The sequence below is a fragment of the Aquarana catesbeiana genome, linkage group LG13 (assembly GCF_042186555.1).
Source record: "Aquarana catesbeiana isolate 2022-GZ linkage group LG13, ASM4218655v1, whole genome shotgun sequence".
Taxonomy (NCBI): Eukaryota; Metazoa; Chordata; class Amphibia; order Anura; family Ranidae; genus Aquarana; species Aquarana catesbeiana.
Window position 1 is genome coordinate 24,748,977 of NC_133336.1, and position 21,949 is coordinate 24,770,925.

Below are 21,949 nucleotides of genomic sequence, written 5' to 3' on the forward strand. Positions count from 1 at the left end.
TTTGCCATTCATTTTTAATTGGCACTACAATGCATGTACATTGCAGTACACCGTGATGCACATTCTGTTTGTTGTAGTGTGTTGTAAAATAAAGTACCGAGTCCAGTTCTTGTACATTGTGACCTTTTCAAGAAAACTTGTCATAAAGAATTCAGGAGATGCCATCCCCATCCAATGGCTTCAGTGCTTTCTGAATCACTGATCCACAAAGAACAAGGATGTAGAGAACTACATATGTCCTGAGTCATTCAAAGTGTTAAAGCTTAACTCCAGAGAAAAGAAAAAAAAAATACCCTTACAGTGCGAGGGAGCCCCACCGGCGGGGTAGCAGGGTACTATTAGAGTAGTGGTCTCCAAACTGCAGCCTACGGGCCAGATGTGGTCCTTTGCTTGACTTTATCTGGCCCTTGGGACACTACTCCTCCCACTGACACCAATGATGGGACACTACTCCTCCCACTGACACCAATGATGGGACACTACTCCTCCCACTGACATCAATGATGGGGTACTATTCCTCCCACTGACACCAATGATGGGACACTACTCAACCCACTGACATCAATGATGGGGTACTATTCCTCCCACTGACACCAATGATGGGACACTACTCCTCCCACTGACACCAATGATGGGACACTACTCCTCCCACTGACACCAATGATGGGACACTACTCCTCCCACTGACATCAATGATGGGGCACTATTCCTCCCACTGACACCAATGATGGGACAGCATTCCTTCCACTGACACCAACAGCGGATCACTATTCCTCCCACTGACACAAACGATGAAGCAATATTCCTTCCACTGACACAAATAATGGGGCACTATTCCTCCCACTGTCACAAACCCAATGAAGGTACACTATTCCTCCCGTTGACACTAATGATAGGGCACTATCCCTCCCACTGACACCAATGATGGGGCACTATTCCTCCCACTGACATCAATGATGGTGCATTATTCCTTCCGCTGTCACTAACCCAACGATAGGGCACTATTCCTCCCATTGACACCAATGATGGGACACTCTTCCTCCCACTGACACCAATGATGGGGCACTATTCCTTCCACTGACACACATGATGAGGTACTATTCCTCCCACTGTCATAAACCCAATGATGGGGCACTATCCCTCCCATTGACACCAATGATGGGACACTATTCCTCCCACTGACACCAATGATGGGGCACTATTTCTCCCACTGTCACAAACCCAATGATTGGGGAACTATTCCTCCCATTGACACCAATGATGGGGCACAATCCCTCCCATTGACACCAATGATGGGGCACTATCCCTCCCATTGACACCAATGATGGGGCACTATCCCTCCCATTGACACCAATGATGGGGCACTATCCCTCCCATTGACACCAATGATGGGGCACTATCCCTCCCGCTGTCACTATCCCTCCCATTGACACCACTGATGGGGCACTATTCCTCCTCCTACTGACCACAGGCACTATGCAATTTATTTATTCCCATTGACCACCAAGACTCAAACCTTTTCTACTCCCATTGATGATGGGGCATTTACTACTCCTGGTGGCCACAGTCCGGCCCTCCTAAAGTCTGAAAGACAGTAAACCGGCCCTTTGTTTAAAAACGTTTGGAGACCCCTGCACTAGAGTATCCCTTGCTCCCCCAGCACCCGCCCCTCACTTGTTCCTTCTGGCTATAGGGCGAGTGCTTGGCATCCTCACTTGCAATGCCGGACAATTGGTCCTGCATTGTAGTTGATGACATCAGAGCTGTGACTGGCTGTCAGGGCGCCGATTGGGGAATAGTTGCAAGAGTGAAGGATAGGGTAACAAAGTCATTTTTCCTGCTATCCTAGGCAAAAAAAAACATTTAATCTTTGGAGTGCAGGTGGGGAGGGTGGGGGACTTATGGGTATTTTTTTTTTTTTTTTTACCTGGAGTTCAGCTTTAAGCTACATTCACACTCAGCGTTCCACGAATGCGTGCTTTCGCACTACAGGCATAGGGCAGCCTATTCATTTCAGTGGGCTGCCCTACACATGATGAATGCTCCAAAGCAGCTCATGTGCGATCTTGCATTTTTTGCGTGTTTTTTCACGCAACACGTATAGGGCAGCCTTTTCATTGGTATGCCGTATGCCCAACATGTGCACCAGAGTAGCTTATGTACCTTTTTTGGACGTTGAGCTTCAAGTGTTTTTTTTACCCGTACTAACAATGAATTCATGTGATGCTGCTATCCATCAAACTTGTAGAATTTGCAGAAGGAGCAACATGTGTGCCAGACTTACAGCCGCACAACTGTCAGAGAAATACCCAAAATGAATAGATCGGCATCATCGTGTACAAGCTGTAAAAATCTTCTTTATTAAGGATCCAACAGGAGTATAAATTCTTACACACAGAGAAAAGTTAACGCGTTTCACCATGACTAAAGCTCACCCGGGCTGAAACGCGTCAACTTTTCTCTGTGTGTGTGAGATTTTATACTCCTGTTGGATCCTTAACCACTTCCCGCCCAGCCTTTTGTCGAATGACGGATAGGCAGGACCTTTGTCGTTATGGGTGGTTGTCATACGACGTCCTCATTGGAACGCACTGCGGCGCGCTCTGACACAGCCGATGACTGATCAGTGTGCCGGCCCACTGTGGGTGCCATGTGATCGCTGTGACCAATCACAGCAGATCACATGACAATTGCAAACAATGAATGGCTTTGATTCATGCCATTCGTTGTGCACAGCTGTGTTGCTAGCTGTGATTGGGCGCAGCGATTACCTGGTACAGACAGGGCCAGTCACAGTCCATCTTTACCATATGATTAGCTCTGGCTAATCACAACAACACACACTGAATCAACTTCATTCAGTAAAAATGGTTGCTTATACCAGTGAAATTCACTGGTATAAACAATCATAATGTGTAAAAAAAAGAAAAAAAAATCCTGATCACTTCCCCCGAGTAGTACAATGTTACTATGGTAACACGGTATTGCTCTGGTCACAGTGTTTAAAAAAAAAAAATGTAAAAAAAATAAAATTTAAACAAATCGTAAAAAAAAAAAAAAAAATAAATAAAAAAATAAGGAAAGAAAAAAAATATATTCTTATATATTTTTTTACATGCTGTCACTGATCAGTGTCTCTGATCACCGCCACATCAGTTATATGATGATGATGATGCTGTACTGCACTGGCGAGTAAAAAAAAAAAACATAAAAAAGTGAAAAAAACTAAATTTTTTTAAATTCCTTTAATTTCCCCAAAAAATTGTGACAAAAAAATTACATTACAGTCCATACCTTGGACTGTTTACTTTCAAAAAAGGGGTCATTTGGGGGGTATTTTTACTGTCCTGACATTTTCGGGCCTCAAGAAATGTGTCAGTACATCAGGATTGATCACTTTTCAGGTATATACACCATAGTTTTTGGCCTCTATAAATTTCCTACACACTAAATACTAATTTGGGTTATTTTCACCAACGAAATGTAGCAGAATACATTTTGGCCTAAATTTATGAAGAAGGATTATTTATTTGCAAAATTTTATAAAAGAAACAAAAAAAATATATTATAGATATAGATCTCTTTCTCTCTCTCTCTCTCTGTATATATATATCTATATATATATAGATATATATTGAAGTGGTTAATAAGGAAGATTTTTAGCGCTTACTTGCCAGAGTATAAAATCTTACACACAGAGAAAAGTTGACGTGTTTCAACCCGGGTGAGCTTTTGTCATGATGAAACGCGTCAACTTTTCTCTGTGAACTCTGTTATCCAACAGGAGTATAAAAATCTCACAGAGAAAAGTTGATGCGTTTCAAACCCTGTGAGCTTTTGTCATGATGAAACGCGTCAACTTCTCTGTGAGATTTTATACTCCTGTTGGATAATTAAAGTGGAACTTCACCCAAAAGGGGAAGCTCTGCTTGTTTGCATCCCCCCCTCCACTGCTACAATTGGCACTTTTTTGGGGGGGAGCGGTTACTTGGTTTGACCGGTACCCACTCCCACTTCCGGTCAGATGCGCCGCGCCAATTTGAGGCAGAAATTTGACCCCGCCCCTCCCTTCCCCGCAGCCTTCTGGGACACATCACGGGTTCCAGAAGACTATGGGACCATTCACAAAGCGCAGCATGACTCGCACATGCTCAGTAGGAAACCGTCTGTGAAGCCGAAGGTCTCACAGCCTGTTTCCCTTACTTACGATGTCAATGCCTGCACCCAAATCTGATTAAAGAATCGGTTTAGGTGAGGACATCGCTGGACTCCTGGACAGGTATGTGTCCCTATATTATAAGTCAGCAGCTACAGTATTTGTTGGGTGGAGCCTGGAGCTCCTCTTTACTTAAATTTTTTAGAGCTTGTACACGATGATGCAGATCTACTCATTTTGGATGTGTTTACCCTTGTGTTTTGGTGACAGCGCCCCCCCCGGGCCGGAAACGACTGAGGACATAGATTTTATCAGTCCCTTTCTTTGCAGCCTCAGTTACAAAGATGAACGAATTGGAAGCACTCTGAAGCCTCTTGCTCATTCACAAGCTGAAGCATTGTAAACGCATCAGTGATGAATGGACACAGGAGGGATTGGTACAGATCCCTCACTGTGTTCATTCAGGAAAGGAAGGGGCCAATAAATTATATATTTACTGACCCATTCCACCGCTCTGTCCTGAAACATCCCCCGTGTGCCCACAGCAGCTGCCGGCAGGGGAAGAGGGAAGCCAGCAGCACCTGCTGAGCACCTGCTGAGCAGTCTGACCTTCTGCTCAGCAGGTGATTGGGCCCCCCTTTTGAAGTGATGGGGCCTGGGCCCAGTACAGGATTGAACCTAGCCTAAAGCCAGAGAGCCAGGCAAGTGCAGGCACATAACAGACATCATCCTTCCATACAAAAATGATAAGGCAGTACAGCCAGCCCTCCTGTACTGGACCCGGGCCCCATCAGTTCAAAGGGGGGGCCCAGGCACCTGATGAGCAGGAGGGCCGGCTGTACTGTCTTATTGCAGCCACTGATCCTCTTTAGCCTCCCCCCCTGCAGCGCTGCCAGCTTCTCTTCCTCCTTCTCCCTCCGGCTACACTGCAGGGAAATTGGTCCTAGCACATTCCACCCCTTCCATCTGTTCTCTGGGCCTCCCGTTTGCCCCTTTCCCCTACAGCAGTTCCAGCTTCCCTCCTTTGCTTCTGCGGGCATGAAGGGAGATGTTTCAGGATAGAGAGCAGGGGCAGATAAATATGTAATTTACTGACCCCTTCCTTTTTCTGAATGAACACAGTGAGCGATCGGTACCAATCACTCCTGTGCCCAGTTTGTGAATGAGCAGGAAGCCTCAGAGCGTTTTCTATTCATTCATCTGTGCTGCTGAGGCTGCAAAAGAAAGGGATTAACAAATCTATGTCCTCAGTCACTTTCGGCTTAGAAGAAGGGGCCCTGTCAGGTAGGCTGTATGGGGCCCTGTGGTTTCTAACAGCAGCCCTGCTTCCATATGTGAACAATTGTATGACTGTGAATGCAAAAAAAAAAAAAAAAAAGACAAAGAAAAAAGTAACATCCGCTTTTGTTATCATGGCAAACTGGTTATTATTGTACAACCCTGTACAATACTTCAGCAATTTTTAAATATTTAAAAAGCAAAGAGTTACAAAACTGTTTGCAATGAACTGGAAATAGAAAAGATAGCACTTTTTTTTTTTGTTTGTTTAAATTCCACTATATAGTACACCGTATAAATTACAGAGTATCCGATGCACAAACGCATCTGCCTAATATCAAATGTAAATTTTTTTTCTTCGTGTTTTTGTATTCGTATAGAGTCTCTTTAGTCCCGTTTTGTTTCAGCAGAGTCAGTCCTTTGTGTGGCTGCCTTGGCTCGGGTCCCCCCCCAGAGTCCCTATCACGTGTGACAGTGCTCCAAGTCTGGAACACTGCTATTGTTGCAGTACCTCAAGTTATTGGGGATGTGACAGTCTGTGTAAGTGAGGCCCCCATTCGGGGTGTATATGGGCTGCAGTCTGAAACCTCCTTTAAGGAGCTGGTCATTGTTTAAGGAGACGATCTGGAAGCTGGTCTCCGTCATCTCCAGGATGGAGTTGTCCTTCTTGGTGCCCGCCTCGCAGTAGTCGTCTTTCCGGCGGCCGCGGTTGTATTTCCACTTCTGGGACGTGTAGCGGCCCTTTTTGTGCATGTGCCAGCAGAAGATGCTTAGAAGGACTACAAGTACTATAATGACGGCACCCCCAATTAACCCTGCCAGCAGAAAGGGGGAGCCCAAGCTTGGCGTCGTGGCCTGCTCGTGGCTAGAGGGGCTGTTGCTGCCATTGTTTGGGGAAAAGGCCTTTGTGGTGGCCTCGGCACACACAGTCTCCTCACCCGCCTGGTAGTTGTTAAAAGAATCCAAAGGAACCAAGCAGATCCGATAGGTGGACTTGGGCTCCAGATTCAAAAGGTTCCAGTGATGCTTCTCACCATTGACTATTTGTTCATTCACGATCCCTTCCACCAGGCTGTGGCCCATCTTAACCCAAGTCAACTTGTAGGAGACAACCGTAACAAAGGTCAACCAGCTGAGGTGGATGGCGGTGTCGTTCACAAAGCGAATAGACAGCTGGAGTCGTTCTCGGATGGGTGTGGTTACTTTCTCTATGACTATGATCGCCTGGTCGGGCTCGGTAATGGGAACAAGCGATGGGGTGGGTGTTGGGACTGCAGGGGTTTCAGTTGGAGTAGGGATAAACACTGTTGTGGGAGCGGTCGTTGGGGCAGTGGTTGGAGGAGGCTGGGTAACAGGGGATAAGGCGGGTGTGGTGGTTGGGCAGGACAGCAGGTTTATGTTGAGCTCTCTAACTGCCATACCCCGGAACAGCTCTGGTCCCAGACACATAAATGCACGAACATTGATGGCGGCCGGAAGAGACTTGAGCCACTCGGTAACCCACCTAATGCCGCAATCACAAAGCCAAGGGTTGTTCCGAGCAGTCAACTGTTTTAGGTTCGTTAGGTTATCAAAAACTCCCTTGACCAATCTCTGGAGCCGGTTGTTTGATATATCCAATCTCTCGAGCTTGTGCAGTTTAGCAAAGGCTGACACTGGTATGTGATTAATTTGGTTGTCCTGCAGGTTCAGCTTTACCAAGTAGGTGCCCTGGAGATCATTCGGAGGACTGGTGAGAGAGTTACGTACCATAGAAAACTCCTTCAGTTTGGGTAGATTGCTAAAGGTGCCATCTGCAATTCCTTTGTTGGTTAGGAGATTGCCATCCAGTATCAAACGTTCCAAGCCGGTCAGGTTTTGGAAGGCTTGGTCTGAAATGGTGGCAATTCGGTTTTCGTCCAGCCTCAACTCTTGCAATACAAAAGGGAGGCCAACGGGCACACTGCTCAAATGGTTCTTTGATAGAAAAAGCAGCTTTAGGCTAACCGCTTCGCGGAAAGCTCCGTCCTCCACCCCTACCGTTGAGATGGAGTTATCGTCTAAGTGCAGCTCTTCCAGTTTTAAAAGCTGTGCTAGTGCCACCCTTGAAATGGTCTGTATGTTGTTTTCTTGGAGGTGAAGCACTCTGACATTCTTGGGAAGGTTCATCGGAAATTCGTCCAATTGGTTGCCGTACAAGTAAACCGTGTGCACCGATTGGACGTTGTGCAGTTCCGCGGGGAATCCAGCATTGTTAATTTGGTTATTGTGGAGGTAGAGCACGGTTACACCCTCCGGAATTCCAAGAGGCACTGAGGTCAAACTCCGCTCGTTACAGTAGACATAGTTCCGGTCGCAGCGGCACACCTTTGGACACGCCAATGTTTGGCTCACTTGCATGGAAAGCCCAAGCGAGAACAGAATCCAGGACTTCAAGAAGGACACCCAGTCCTTGGGCCACAAAACTGTCCGAAGGCCCATTTCTGGTTTCCAAAAAATAAAAGGCCCTTGCTAAAACGAGAGGTGCAAAAGCAAACACGAAGTGCAAATCTCAGCATTTAATGTGCTTTTTGTCCGGCCATCTGGCAAGAATAAATCTCATCACAGCCAAAGGTTCCGTAATCCTTTGATGAGCGCACCTCCTGCCATGGATGGCGATACAGCAAGTCTCATTAGCCAGGATTGCACGCCGCCCGCAGAAACCCAAGTGCTCATTAATCACTTTTGTAGATTCGCTCTTTGTTTCCACCAGGAAAAGGATAAAGTTCGGGAAACTGAGCAGGCTTTTGGCACAGTGCTTGTTGGGAGGGCGAGTCGTCGTCTTGTCAGAGGAGAGCGCTTTCGGCTTGCGAGAACTCTTTCACCTCTTCTCCTTCAACTTCCAGCTGCATGACCTGCTGAAGAAAAAGAAAGAACGTATCAGGAAAAGGGAGCCCATAAGAGAGAAACAAATGTATGTCAGTAAATATGAAACAAAATACGTGTCAGGAAACAGACTCACAGAGCAGAATACTTCACAGAAGGAAAATGATGGTAAGAAGGGCTTTCACTCCTAACCACCTTCTGAAGGTTCTACTCAACTAGGAATTGAACTGCGTCACATACTCCGAAATCACTCCCACCACCCGTAACGTGTAATTTCTACATCTTATGGATTTTTTTACATTTTCCTGTATTATTACATCTCTGACATATACCACAGTGCTGTACACAGATCACTGAGCCATTTACATTATTCTCGGCACCAGAGGAGCTTACGCTCTAATGTCCCACCATCACACATGATTACTGGTATTAATATTATAATACATTTGTATAACTCCAACATATACCACAGTGCTGCACAGAGAACACCGAGCCAGTAAAATCAGTCTCTGCACCAGAAGAGCTTACACTCTAATGTCCCATCACAGTCACACACTATTAGTGTCATACACACAGTGTATATAGCTCCGACATATTCTGTAGTGCTGTATAAAATGGGGGTCGGGGGGGGTGGAGGAACCAGGGAAGGCAAAATCTAAGCAGATTCAACTTGAGCTGTAAACAGTTGCCGGCGCTGCCTGGTGGGGACTCTGGGGAACTACAGGCACTGCGGGGTTGATGTCGGATACGTTAAAGCCATGTGTAACAAACAAACCCATCTCATCTAAGCAATGTCCAGCAAGCCATGCGGAAAGGCGGCAGATCACACCGCGCTTCTCCGAGCCCCGCGCCTCCACACTCTGCTGCTGACAGAGACGCGTTCAGCCGATCCCATGCCAATAAATAATTCACCTTTTCTTCCTTTCAATCTGCAGAACGCCAGCAGGGGAGACGCCTAACCTATATTTCCAGCGTCACGCTAAACACAGTCTTCAATCCGCAAAAAAAAAACCACTCGCCGGCCAAACCAGACATTTATAGCTCATTGACGGCTTATAAGCTCGGGCGGATTTTTTTATGATGTTTTTATCCTCTTAGTCATCTTAAATCTTTTTATACTTTTTAAAAGGGGGAGCCGTGTGGTCAAACCGGCCATTTTCTGTCACGGCGGAGTGAAGGAAGCGGCGGGAGGCTCCCGTGTTTATTTGTGAAACGCGTCATTACCGGAAAAGCGGCCCGCCGTCAGAAAAAGGTTAAGTCCCAATGGGAGGATGTAGCCAGTCAAGTGGTAGAAGAGCCAAAAAGGTGAAATCTCCCACTAAAAAAAAAAAAAATCGATATATTCAACGAGAGTGTTAGGCTTTATTTAGACGTGTGGTTGTAGGAGGCAGAAAAAATGAGTGGTTAAGCCGCATTTTTGTCACCCATCCACCACCCCCACCCAAATAGGCAGCAGATGGGGTTTTTTACATGCTGCATTTGTGATACTTCACACTTGCAGCAAAGTTTACCCAACATGTAGCAATCAGCAGGCGGCAAGCCCGCCGAAAGCTACATAGTCAAGCAAATGGGGAAGCACCACAAACGCAGTTGCAACACAATTGGGCTTAGTTTTTAGTGCTGTCTGCGATTTAACCTCTATAGGTGTTCTGGTGACCGTTGTCACGAAGAAAGGATGTCATGAGAAATCCAAAGTTTTAGGGTTGTCACCAAAACAGGAAATGAGGAAAAAATCACCCAATGGGGATACCTGTGCTGGTGACAACTATAGGGGGGGGGGGTCCTTTACATCAGAGAGAAAATAATTCCCACTGTGCTACTGCATAGATGCCAACTGTCCCGGATTTGGGACAGTCCCACATCTTAAAACTTAGCCCTGATGCTGCTGTGTCCCGGGCCTTGTCCTGGGATCACAGTGTCAGCCTTATTTGAGTTACTGCACGTGCACAGCAACTTATTAAGGCATATATTACCATAAATAGGGTGAGCAGTCCACACATAAGAGATGCCATTTCATAACAAGAGATGCCATTTGGGTGGGCCATACTGTCAAGTGGATGGGAGTGTGTGGGCACGTCTGGTGACTGGTTACAGTTAGGGGAGCTCTGGTCTCCCCTGTCTGGTTTTAAGTCAGAGACTCATTCTAGAGCAGTGGTCTCCAAACTGCGGCCTGAAGGCCAGATGTGGCCCTTTGCTTGCCCTTATATGGCCCTTGGAGCACTATTCCACCAACTGACACTAATCATGGGGCACCATTTCCCCTACTGGCACCATCAATGGGGCACTACTCCCCCCAATGCAACCAATGATGAAGCACTAATGCCTGGGCATTTTCTACACCAACTGGCCACAGTCTGGCCCTCCTAAATCCTGAAGAACAGTAAACTGGCCCTTTGCTTGAAAAGTTTGGAGACCCCTGTCCTAGAGCAAGCTGAGATTTTCATTACTAATGTGGCCTCCAAGTGGCACCCTCCCACCAATGTCTATACAGGACTTGACATGGCCTTCAACACCACCACTCAATAAAATGATGATGTTGTGTCCCGGGCCAAATAGTAGAAGGACATCTTTGGGACATGCGCCAGGGCCTGTAGGAGCATGAATGGTGGACGAACATCTTTGGGACACGAATGGTAGAAAGCCCCCTGGCCACAAATGGGGAAGGGGTATCTTTGTGCCTCTACAGGCCTCGGGCCATGTCCCAAATGGTAGGAGAACATCTTTGGGACATGCCCTAGGACCTGTAGGAGCATGAATGGTGGAAGGACATCTTTGGGACATGCCTCAGGGCCTGTAGGAGAATGAATGGTAGGAAGGACATTGTTGGGACATGGCCTGGGGCCTGTAGGAGCATGAATGATATAAGGACATCTTTGGGACATGCCCTGGGGCCTGTAGGAGCATGAATGGTAGAAATACATTGTTGGGACGTGGCCTGGGGGCTGTAGGAGCATGACAGGTAGAAGGACATCTTTGGGACATGCCCTAGGACCTGTAGGAGCATGAATGGTGGAAGGACTTCTTTGGGACATGACCTGGGGCCTGTAGGAACATTAGTGAAAGAGAGAAATCTTTGGGACATGCCCCGAGGCTTGTAGGAGCATGAATGGTAGAAAGATATCTTTGGGACAAGCCCCAGTACCTTTAGGAACAAGAATGGTGGAAAGATATCTTTCGTACACGCCCCAGGGCCTGTAGGAGCATGAATGGCAGAAGGACATCTTTGGGAAATACCCCGGGGCCTGTAGGAGCACGAATGGTAGAAGGTCATCTTTGGGACATGCCCGAGGCCTGTAGGAGCATGAGTGTTGGGAGGGCATCCATTGTCTTGGTGCCTTTGGCATTGGCATGGACAGATACCTACAGGAAAACTTCCGCTGCCCGAAACAAAAAAGAAAAGAATCCTTTAAATTAATTTCGATCTCCTCTCTTCCAAGGTACACATTCTGCTCAGCAAGGCCGCCATCTACATCGATCGCAGTGCCATTAACGTCCCCAAATAATCTGCATTCTATTAAAAGTCTCCCCATCCCTGACAGTGGAAGCATTAGCGGTGATGGGGTGCCCAGCACGGGGACAGCTTCTTTCCAATTATCTCAGATGACGTGAGCCTGGATAAAAGGGACATGTTAACGGGATTACACTTCTAACTCAATTGCGCCTGTCATTGTCGATCCCTCAGAGCCGGTTGAGGTTCGTGTCGCCACCGCGCCGCCTTGTTTGCGGCGCTTTGTCTTGCCGTGTGTGGAGAATGTCAATGGCTACCGCTGCATCCGGGTGGTGTTAACCCTTTAATTACTTAAAGCGGTATTAAACCAAAACAAAAAAAAAGGTGATATATTGCAGCTCACCAATCATTAGATGTGGTGGCTGCATTCGTTTTCTTTTCTTTGTTTTTGTTCCCCTCTGTTATCACCGGGTGATCCGGCCAGTAATGCTTCCTGTATTAGAGCGCCTTCAATCTGGATGAAGGAGCACAGGGGTAGTAGTCAGGTCCCCCCCCCCCCAACCGCCACTGAAGCTGCAATATAGAAAAAATTTGCTTTTGGATTTAATACCATTTTAAAATAATCCCTGGTGATCCTGCCATTGTTCCGGCACTTCCTGTTGTAGGGTGACAACCCTCTGTCCCCATCTCCCAAATGTGCTCCTGTGTTGTCACCTTGTCACATGGGCTTCCGATGGAAACTACAAGTACTGTTGGGCACACATGATGCAGGCGTGGTCCACCGTTATTATCACCATCAAAAAAACCCGCCCCGAGGAATGATAAGCAGCCATCAGTGGAGTGCATGCAGACCAGAAGTGGCAGCAAAGAGGCTGCAGGAGATCAGCACCACCGAGATGTAACAAAGGCTGTAACAGCAAGCGTCATTTTTTAATTTATTTTATATGCAAGGTTTAGCTCACACCGGCGGCGGGCAGTAAAAACAAATGGTCGATCTGCGTCTTTAGCACCTCCTGACCGCCCGCCTCTAAAGTTACATGGCGGCCGGAGGCGATTTGACATTGTCGTGGCAATCAGATTGTGCGATTCAAACTGGCGGCCCTCCAGCTGTTGCAGAACTACAAGTCCCTTTAAGAGTCATGCTTGTAACTGTCAGCCTTGCAATGCCTCATGGGACTTGCAGTTTGGCTACAGCTGGAGGGCCGCCAGTTAGACACCTGTGGGTTCGGGTCTCATCCAATCAGAAAGCGGAATATATAAAAACGCAGTCACATTTGGGTGTCTGGGTAAGTCGGGGGAGGCGGAGGGAGATCAGGGAGGTTATTCTGTACTACACCCCAGTAAAACCCATAGTTGGGAGCTCAGGCTGCAAATCCAGATCTGCACTACGCCTCTGGGCCGGCACGAGACGGCACTGCAGAGCGTTTCACTCTCCGGGCGGGGGGAGGGGAGGGGAGGGAAGGACGCAGATTCCCTGCTACCAAACAGCCATGGAATTCAGGCAGCCTTCACACCTGAAACAGGCGATTTGGGAATTTTTGGCGTTCATAAACTCACTTTTTTTTTGCTCCAAAAATCTATAAAAATTAGTATCCAACCTTTTTTTCTTTCCATTTATAGGTGTTTGCTCTATACATGTGCACTGCTGAAAAATTTGTTCGTTTTTGTTTTCATTTCAATTTTTATTTTTTTAATTTTTCGGGTCATTCGTTATGATCGCAATTTGTAAATTCGAAAAATCGTAAATTCGTAAAATTCAAAAATAATAACTAACAATTAACTATTACATTATTGATATTGGAATTTCCTTTCAAATTTGGCTGTTAGTGAATGTAACGAATACGAATTTATCCGAAGTTACGAATTATCCAAAATAACGAATGCCGCATCTAAACTAATGGAATGGATCGAATTAATGATAAATAATAAAAAGTTTTTATTATTATTATTCATTATTTATTATTATTATTTCGTTACGTTCCATTCGTTTAGATACGGCATTCATTACTTGGGATAATCCGTAACTTTGGGTAAATTCGAATTCGTTACGTTCACTAACAGCCAAATTTGAAAGGAAATTCCAATACCTAGAATTTAACCGCTTCAGCCCCGGAAGATTTGGTCGCTGAATGTCCGGACCGTTTTTTTGCGATTCGGCGCTGCGTCACTTTAACTGACAATTGCGCGGTCATGCGGCGCTGCACCCAAACAAAATTTACGTCCTTTTTTCCCCACAAATAGAGCTTTCTTTTGGTGGTATTTGATCACCTCTGCAGTTTTTATTTTTTGAGCTATAAACAAAAAAATAGCGACAATTTTGAAAAAAAAAAAAAAAAACACAATATTTTGTACTTTTTGCTATAATAAATATCCCCATTTTTTTTAAAAAAAGCTAATTTTTTCTCAGTTTAGGCCGATATGTATTCTTCTACATATTGTTGGTAATAAAAATCTCAATAAGCGTATATTGATTGATTTGCACAAAAGTTATAACGTATACAAAATAGGGGATAGATTTATGGCATTTTTATTATTATTATTTTTTACTAGTAATGGCGGCAATCTGCGATTTTTATCGGGACTGCGACATTATGGCGGACACATCGGACACTTTTGACACATTTTTGGGACCATTGGAATTTATACAGCGATCAGTGCTATAAAAATGCACTGATTACTGTAAAAATGTCACTGGCAGGGAAGAGGTTAAAAACTACGGGGCGATCAAGGGGTTAACTGTGTTCCCTCAGTGTGTTCTAACCGAAGGGGGGAGGGGACTGTGTAGGGGAGATGACAGATCACTGTTCATACTTTGTATGAACACAATCAGTCTCTTCTCCCCTCTGGGATGTGTGTGTTTACACACACAGATCACGGTTCTCGAGCGATCACGGGAGCCCGGCAGACATCGCGCCCGCCGGGCACTCGCATTGGCTCTGGGGGCGAGCGGCGAGCAGCGAGCGTGAGCCCCTAGTGGCCACAGGGCGAAGCGATGTTACATAACGTCGTTTTGCCCAGCCGTGCCATTCTGGCACAGTAAAACTGCGGCGGCTGGTCAGCAAGTGGTTAATAGTTAGTTAATATTTAGGATTTTCACATTTTCAAATTCAAATTTGTTAAATGGGTTTTTTAACGAATTTTGACAAATTTGTAGGGCTGCCGCACACGTGAACGAGACCCTAAGTGCGCATATAATGCCTTGCCATGCGTTAACGGTCCCGTTACTGCAACACCAAGATATAAATGGGCCCTAAGCTTCAGATTAGATTCAGGACAGCGAATGTTTTTGCTACAAAGATTTTCTGTGGCCGCCTCGTCGCCTCGTTTTGTCTCCTTCATCAGCTCATAAACTCCTCGGCTTTTATGAAGGATGATTTCAGCTGTCATTTCATTAGGAAAACTGACATCACATTTGGCCGGCGCGGCTGCCAATTAGGTGTAATTCTCCTAAATCTCCCGACTGCCCAATAATAGGATGGAGGATACGTCTGAGGGCCACATTTTCATTTGGAGACTTTCTGGGTTTAACCCCCTCCCCTCTCCTCCCCTCTCCTCTCCTCTCCTCTCCTCTCCTCTCCTCTCCTCCCTTCCCCTCTCCTCCACCCTCCTCTCCCCTCTCCTCCCTTCCCCTCCCCTCCCCTCCCCTCCCCTCCCTTCCCTTCCCTTCCCTTCCCCTCCCCTCCCCTCCCCCCCTCCCCTCTCCTCTCCTCTCCTCCCCTCCCTCCCTCCCCTCCCCTCTCCTCTCCTCCCTTCCCCTCTCCTCCACCCTCCTCTCCTCCACCCTACTCCCTTCCCCTCTCCTCTCCTCTCCAATGTAGACAGACCATCTACATTACATTTAATTCATTCATTGTATTTTAAAATAGACACCTGAATCTGACCTGGTATCAGCCTCTCAAAGTCTCTACACAGCAGCACTCAGACAGAGAGGAAGAAGCAGTACAAAGAGCCAATCAGTTCATGTGACAGCAAAAATCATGCCGATAGGAGGAGAGAGCAGAGTGTCAGATGAGCTCATCACTGTGCTGCTTCTCCTTTCACTGGCTAGTCACAGGTTGGGGGCTTGTCCGGGATGACCTTGAGTTGGCTGATGTTGCCCCTCAGACTGGGGACATCTAGTGGTGGTGGAAAAAAGTTACTGCACTGGAAACAAGACTGGAAGAGGAAGGGAAAAGCAGCACAAAGAACCCAATCAATTCACATGACAGCAAAAAGCATGCCGATAGGAGGAGAGAGCAGAGTGTCAGATGAGCCCTTCACTGTGCTGCTTCTCCTTTAACTGGCTAGTCACAGGTTGGGGGCTTGTCCGGGATGACCTTGAGTTGGCTGATGCTGCCCCTCAGACAGAGGACATCGAGTGGTGGAAAGAAAAATTACTGCACTGGAAACAAGGCTGGAAGAGGGGAAAAGCAGCACAAGGAGCCAATCAGTTCATGTGACAGCAAAAATCATGCTGATAGGAGGAGAGAGCAGAGTGACAGATTAGCTCATCACTGTGCTGCTACTTCTTCAACTGGCTAGTCACAGGTTGGGGGCTTGTCCGGGATGACCTTGAGTTGGCCGATGCTGCCCCGCAGACTGAGGACATCTAGTGGTGGAAAAAAAAAATTACTGAACGGGGGGGGCATGTCCCGGATGACCTGGGCTCAGAGGAGGTGGGTTGAATAATGGAAAAGAAGTGCTGCAGGGGAAACAAAAGCGTTTTTTTGTTCTATTTTTTAATGTGCTTTTATTTTATTTTTTATCATTTTGTCATTTTTGGATGGTGCTTTTCTGCTTTAACCCCTTGATGCCGGCCATACGCATATATACGCCTGCTTGGCGGGTGGGCCTTAATGCCGAGCGGCCGCATATATGCGACCCCGTTACAACAACGTATGCTCCCATGTAGGGATCAGTAAGCTCCCGATACATATTAGCGATCGAGAGCTTTACAATCATGTGACCGCCGCGACAGCCAACCACATCGGTCACATGACCCGAATGCCCGCCTTCACCTCCTGGCTTTTAGAACTCTTAAAGGGGTGGGAGGTGGTCGGCTTAAAGAGGTTTGGATACATATTAAAAACAAAAAAAACAAAAAACGAAAAACTACACACGCAATAAAATCAAACTTTATGATTGAAAGATGTTGAAAAACAAACACAGCGCCCCCTCTGGCTGATTTCCGATGCCGGATCTGGTTGTAATGAAATTGAACTGGACTGAATTGCCTGTTGCCTTTTAATGGAGACTAAAACGGACCGTTTCGACACCCATTACGCAGGTGTGGTCCACCGATGTCACCATCAGGAAACCCGTCTTGAGAAATGCCATGCAGCCATCGCTAAAGTGCATGAAGCCTGAAAAACAGCTGCAGGAGATCAGCAGCACTGAGGTGGACAGATGACACAATGTAAGAACAAATGTCATTTTTAAAAATCATTTTAGATATATTAGAGCTTTTTGAAAGTCACAGGTTTAGATGTCTTTACAAGACTTGTTGTTGAAGCGAAGTGGCCGCAAAGAGGCCGCGGGAGATCACTGAGCACTGAGATGTAACAACAGAGGCAATAAAAGGATTACAAATATAGCAATCGTTTATGATACACAGTGCACAAAGCAAACCAAAATGTCAACCAGTTGGGATTTACAGCTGCTTTAAATAGCACTAGAAGGTAAAAAAGGTCCCTTTAAAGCATAACACCAGCCAAAAACAACAAGATAAACATGAACTAGATTAAAACGACAACAACAACAAAGAACCAACAAACTAACTGTGCTGCAATATTCACCTTCAGTCTATAGCTTACCCCTGCAGTACTTCTTTCTGCCACTAGATGTCCTCAGTTTGATTGGGCAGCATCATTCAACCCATTTGCTCGGAGCTCAGTTCATCCCGGACCCCAATGTAGATGGTCCCTTGACATCCAGGGGGACAGCATCATTCAACGCAAGGTCATCCCGGGTGTGCCCCCAATCTGTGACTGGACAGTGAAAGGGGAGGCAGCACAGTAATTAGCTAATCCCTCTGTCAATTTGCTCTCTCTTCCTTTCAGTATGCTTCTTGTTGTCACATGAATTAAATGCAATGTAGCTGGTCCCTCTACATCCAGGAGGACAGCATCATTCAAGGCAAGGTCATCCCGGATGAGCCCCCAACTTGTGACTGGACAGTGAAAAGAGAAACTGCACAGTGATGAGCTAATCTCTCTGCCACTCTGCTCTCTTCCCCCTATCAGCATGCTTCTCGTTGTCACATGAACCAACTAACTTCTTGTGCTGCTTCTTCCCCTCCCAGTCTGAGCTCTGCTGTACAGGGACTGAGAGAGGTGGATACCAGATCAGATTCAGGTATTTGCACTACTTACTTTTAAACAATACAATTAGTGAATTAAATGCAATGTAGATGGTCCCCCTACATCCAGGAGGACAGCATCATTCAACGCAAGGTCATCCCGGATAGGCCTGCAACCTGTGACTAGACAGTGAAAGGAGAAGCAGTACAGTGATGAGCTCATCCCTCTGTCAATCTGCTCTCCCCCCCTATCAGCATGCTTCTTGTTGTCTACTTACTTTTAAAAAATACAATGAATGAAGTAAATGCAATGTAGATGGTCCCTCTACATCCAGGAGGACAGCATCATTCAACTCAAGCTCATCCCAGATGAGCCCCCAACCTGTGACTGGACCGTGAAAAGAGAAACTGCACAGTGATGAGCTCATCTCTATGCCACTCTGCTCTCTCCCCCTATCAGCATGCTTCTTGTTGTCACATGAACCAACTAGCTTCTTGTGCTGCTTCTTCCCCTCCCAGTCTGAGCTCTGCTGTACAGGGACTGCGAGAGGTGGATACCAGATCAGATTCAGGTAATTGCACTACTTACTTTTAAAAAATACAATTAATGACTTAAATGCAATGTAAATGGTCCCTCTACATCCAGAACAGCATCATTCAACTCAAGGTCATCCCGGATAAGCCTCCAAGCTGTGACTGGACAGTGAAAGGAGAAGCAGCACAGTGATGAGCTCATCCCTCTGTCAATCTGCTCTCTACACCTATCAGCATGCTTCTTGTTGTCTACTTACTTTTAAAAAATACAATTAAGTAAATGCAATGTAGATGGTCCCTCTACATCCAGGAGGACAGCATCATTCACCTCAAGCTCATCCCGGATGAGCCCCCAACCTGTGACTGGACAGTGAAAGGAGAAGCAGCACAGTGATGAGCTCATAGCTCATCCCTCTGTCACTATGCTCTCTCCTTCTATCAGCATGCCTATTGCTGTCACATGAACCCACTGGCTCCTTATGCTGCTTCTCCCTCTTCCAGTCTGAGCTCCGCTGTACAGGGACTGCAAGAGGCGGATACCAGGTCAGATTCAGGGTACTAAAAATGTATGGATGTGTCTTTTTTAACCCCTTTGGTGTTCAGATTGCCCATGCCGCTGAGACAAGCAGCTGACATGCCCGAGCGGCAGGAAGGGTGTCGGGTTCGGAATTTCTGTGGTAAAAAAAAAAAAAAAACAAAAAAAAAACAACGCATCGCCGCGGCACGAGCTCATCGCACACCCTGCCCTCCCCCACCGCCTCCCCTCCCCGCCGAGGATAAGGTGAACGAGAGAAGGCCTATTAGCGAACTGCGCTTGTGGTTTTGCTTACACGCTCATAAAAGTGCCATTCCCCCTCCCAATCCACATTTGGAAGCAAATTCCATCCCCGCTTAATAAACAGAGGTCATTAAAAGCTCGGCTTAGGAAAATCGGAATTGTCTGTAAGCACCGCCGCTCGTTTTAAGCAACTGCACAGACAAATGCAATAAGAATTTTATGGCTCCGGAGCCGAATGCGGAATGACAATTTAGATATCACAAGGGCTGCCTGACATTGGATGGGAAGAGCGGGAGCTCGGCGCTCTCCGCCGGGCTCCGCGGGAGGGAATCTTTTTCTCTATATTTACTGCGTCTGAAAAACACCAGGGCGCTTCGCTGTCTTCCCCGGGCGCCCTCTTAACTCGGCGGGGACTGTGAGATGGCGGGTGAACCTGCGGGCACGTTATTATTTTTATTTAATTTTTTCCGCTTTTTAAAAGATAGATCTAAAAAATTTATGTTTGTATGAGCGTGTGCGCCTATGAGGATTGCAAATGACCCCCCCCCCACCCCCCCAGTTATAGCTGCATCTTTTTTTTTTTTTTTTTGTCTTTTTTCAGTTGGGCCAATTAACCTACCAGCTTGTCTCAGGTGGGAGAAAGGAAAGCGGAGTACTTCTAGGAAACCCAAGCAAGCATATGCAAACTCCATGCAGTTCTGGACTGACGCGTTTCAGCTGTATAAGGCTGTACAATACTCTTTATTCATTCACAGGGTAAGATTCACAGATAAAAAAACGGTGCTGACGCATTTCAGCCATATAATTGCAAACTGATGATCGGTCTAGGGCAGCGATGGCGAACCTTGGCACCCCAGATGTTTTGGAACTACATTTCCCCATGATGCTCATGCACTCTGCAGTGTAGTTGAGCATCATGGGAAATGTGGTTCCAAAACATCTGGGGTGCCAAGGTTCGCCATCACTGGTCTAGTGTGCATGCAAAAGCTGGCACATGTTCACAGGCTGTACAATCCTCTTTATTCACTCATGGGATAAGATTCAGATATAAACAGTGCTGACGCATTTCAGCTGTATATGGCTGCACAATCCACTCACATGGTAAGATTAACAGATAAAAGCACGGTGCTGACGCATTTCAGCCATATAATAGCAAACTGGATATCGGTCCAGAGTGCATGCAAAATCCGGTGCATGTTCACAGGCTGTACAATCCTCTTTATTCATTCACAGACTTTTATCCCCAAAAACTAATAAACTGCCATCAGCGCACCTGAGATGCAAGATGTGGGACTGTCCCAGCATATCCGGGACATTTGGCATCTATGGATGTGGTGGCTGCAGTTGCTTTTTTTTTTTTTTTTATCCCCAAAAAAACTTGTAAACTGCCATCAGCACGCCTGAAGTCCAAGATGTGGGACTGTCCCAGCAAATCTGGGACATTTGGCATCTATGGATGTGTTGGATAATAAAAGTAGCGACTGCAGCCAACACATCCATAGATGCCAAATGTCCCGGATTTGCTTGGACAGCCCCACATCTTGTATCTGAGGCATGCTGATGGCAGTTTACATGGATAAGAAAAGTAGTGACTGCAGCCATGTAAACTACCATCAGCATGCCTCAGATACAAGATGTGGGGCTGTCCAAGCAAATCCGGGACGTTTGGCATCTATGGATGTGTTGGCTGCAGTCGCTACTTTTATTATCCCTGTAAACTGTAATCAGCATGCCTGAGATACAAGATGTGGTACTGTCCCAGCAAATCCGGGACATTTGGCATCTATGGATGTGGTGGCTGCATTCGCTACTTTTTTATCCCCAAAAATGAGTAAACTGCCATCAGAACTCTTGAGGTCCAAGATGCAACACTGTATCAACAAATCTGGGATATTTGGTATCTATGTATGTGGTGGCCGCAGCTGCTACTTTTTTTTTTTAATCCCAAAAACTAGTAAACTGCCATCAGCCCTCCTGAGGTCCAAGATGCGGGACTGTCCCAGCAAACCTGGGACATTTGGCATCTATGGATGTGGCGGCTGCATTCAATACTTTTTTATCCCCAAAAATCTCAGCACTCTGAGATACAAGATGCAGGACTGCTCCAGCAAAATCTGGGACATTTGGCATCTATGGATATGGTTCAATACTTTTTTATCCCCAAAAACTAGAAAACTGCCATCAGCGCTCCTGAGATACAAGATGCGGGACTGTCCCAGCAAATCCGGGACATTTGGCATCCCTGAATGTGGTAGCTGCTGACGCTTTTTTTTTTTTTTTTTTAACCTAAGAACTAGTAAACTGCCATATATAAAATATTGGTTTTTGGGTTTATATAAACTCTACAATATCAAACCTTGAAGGGTAACTAAAAGCAAAACTTTAGTGGAGAATGGAGATGGATTAGAACCCCTGTTAGGTTTTTATTGCTGTTTGTGCCCCCCGTCAGGGAGATTCACTCTCTCTATTTTTCCTGTTTACCATTATCATCCAAAGTGAAAAAAAAAAATCCAAAATGTTGTGTTTTCCCCAAAACAGGAATAGAGGGAAAATTTCCCAAAGGGAGACACTAGTTCTGGTGACATCCAGGAATTTACTCACTTTGGAGAGATTTCCTCTCACTTCCTGTTTTGG

General features: G+C 46.2%; 1 protein-coding gene across 2 annotated transcripts in view; it reads right to left on the bottom strand.

The window, feature by feature from the left end:
- Positions 1–5,559: 5,559 nt before the first annotated feature.
- Positions 5,560–21,949, bottom strand: part of FLRT2 (fibronectin leucine rich transmembrane protein 2) — a 68,874-nt gene continuing 52,484 nt past the window's right edge. Inside the window, exon 2 of one of the 2 annotated variants that reach the window (XM_073610025.1) lies at positions 5,560–8,307. In XM_073610025.1, coding sequence (XP_073466126.1) covers positions 5,897–7,894 — 1,998 coding nt within the window. In that variant the 5' untranslated portion in view covers positions 7,895–8,307 and the 3' untranslated portion in view covers positions 5,560–5,896. Of the gene's footprint in view, positions 8,311–21,949 lie in introns of both variants that reach the window. The other variant, XM_073610023.1, reaches the window with a different exon arrangement.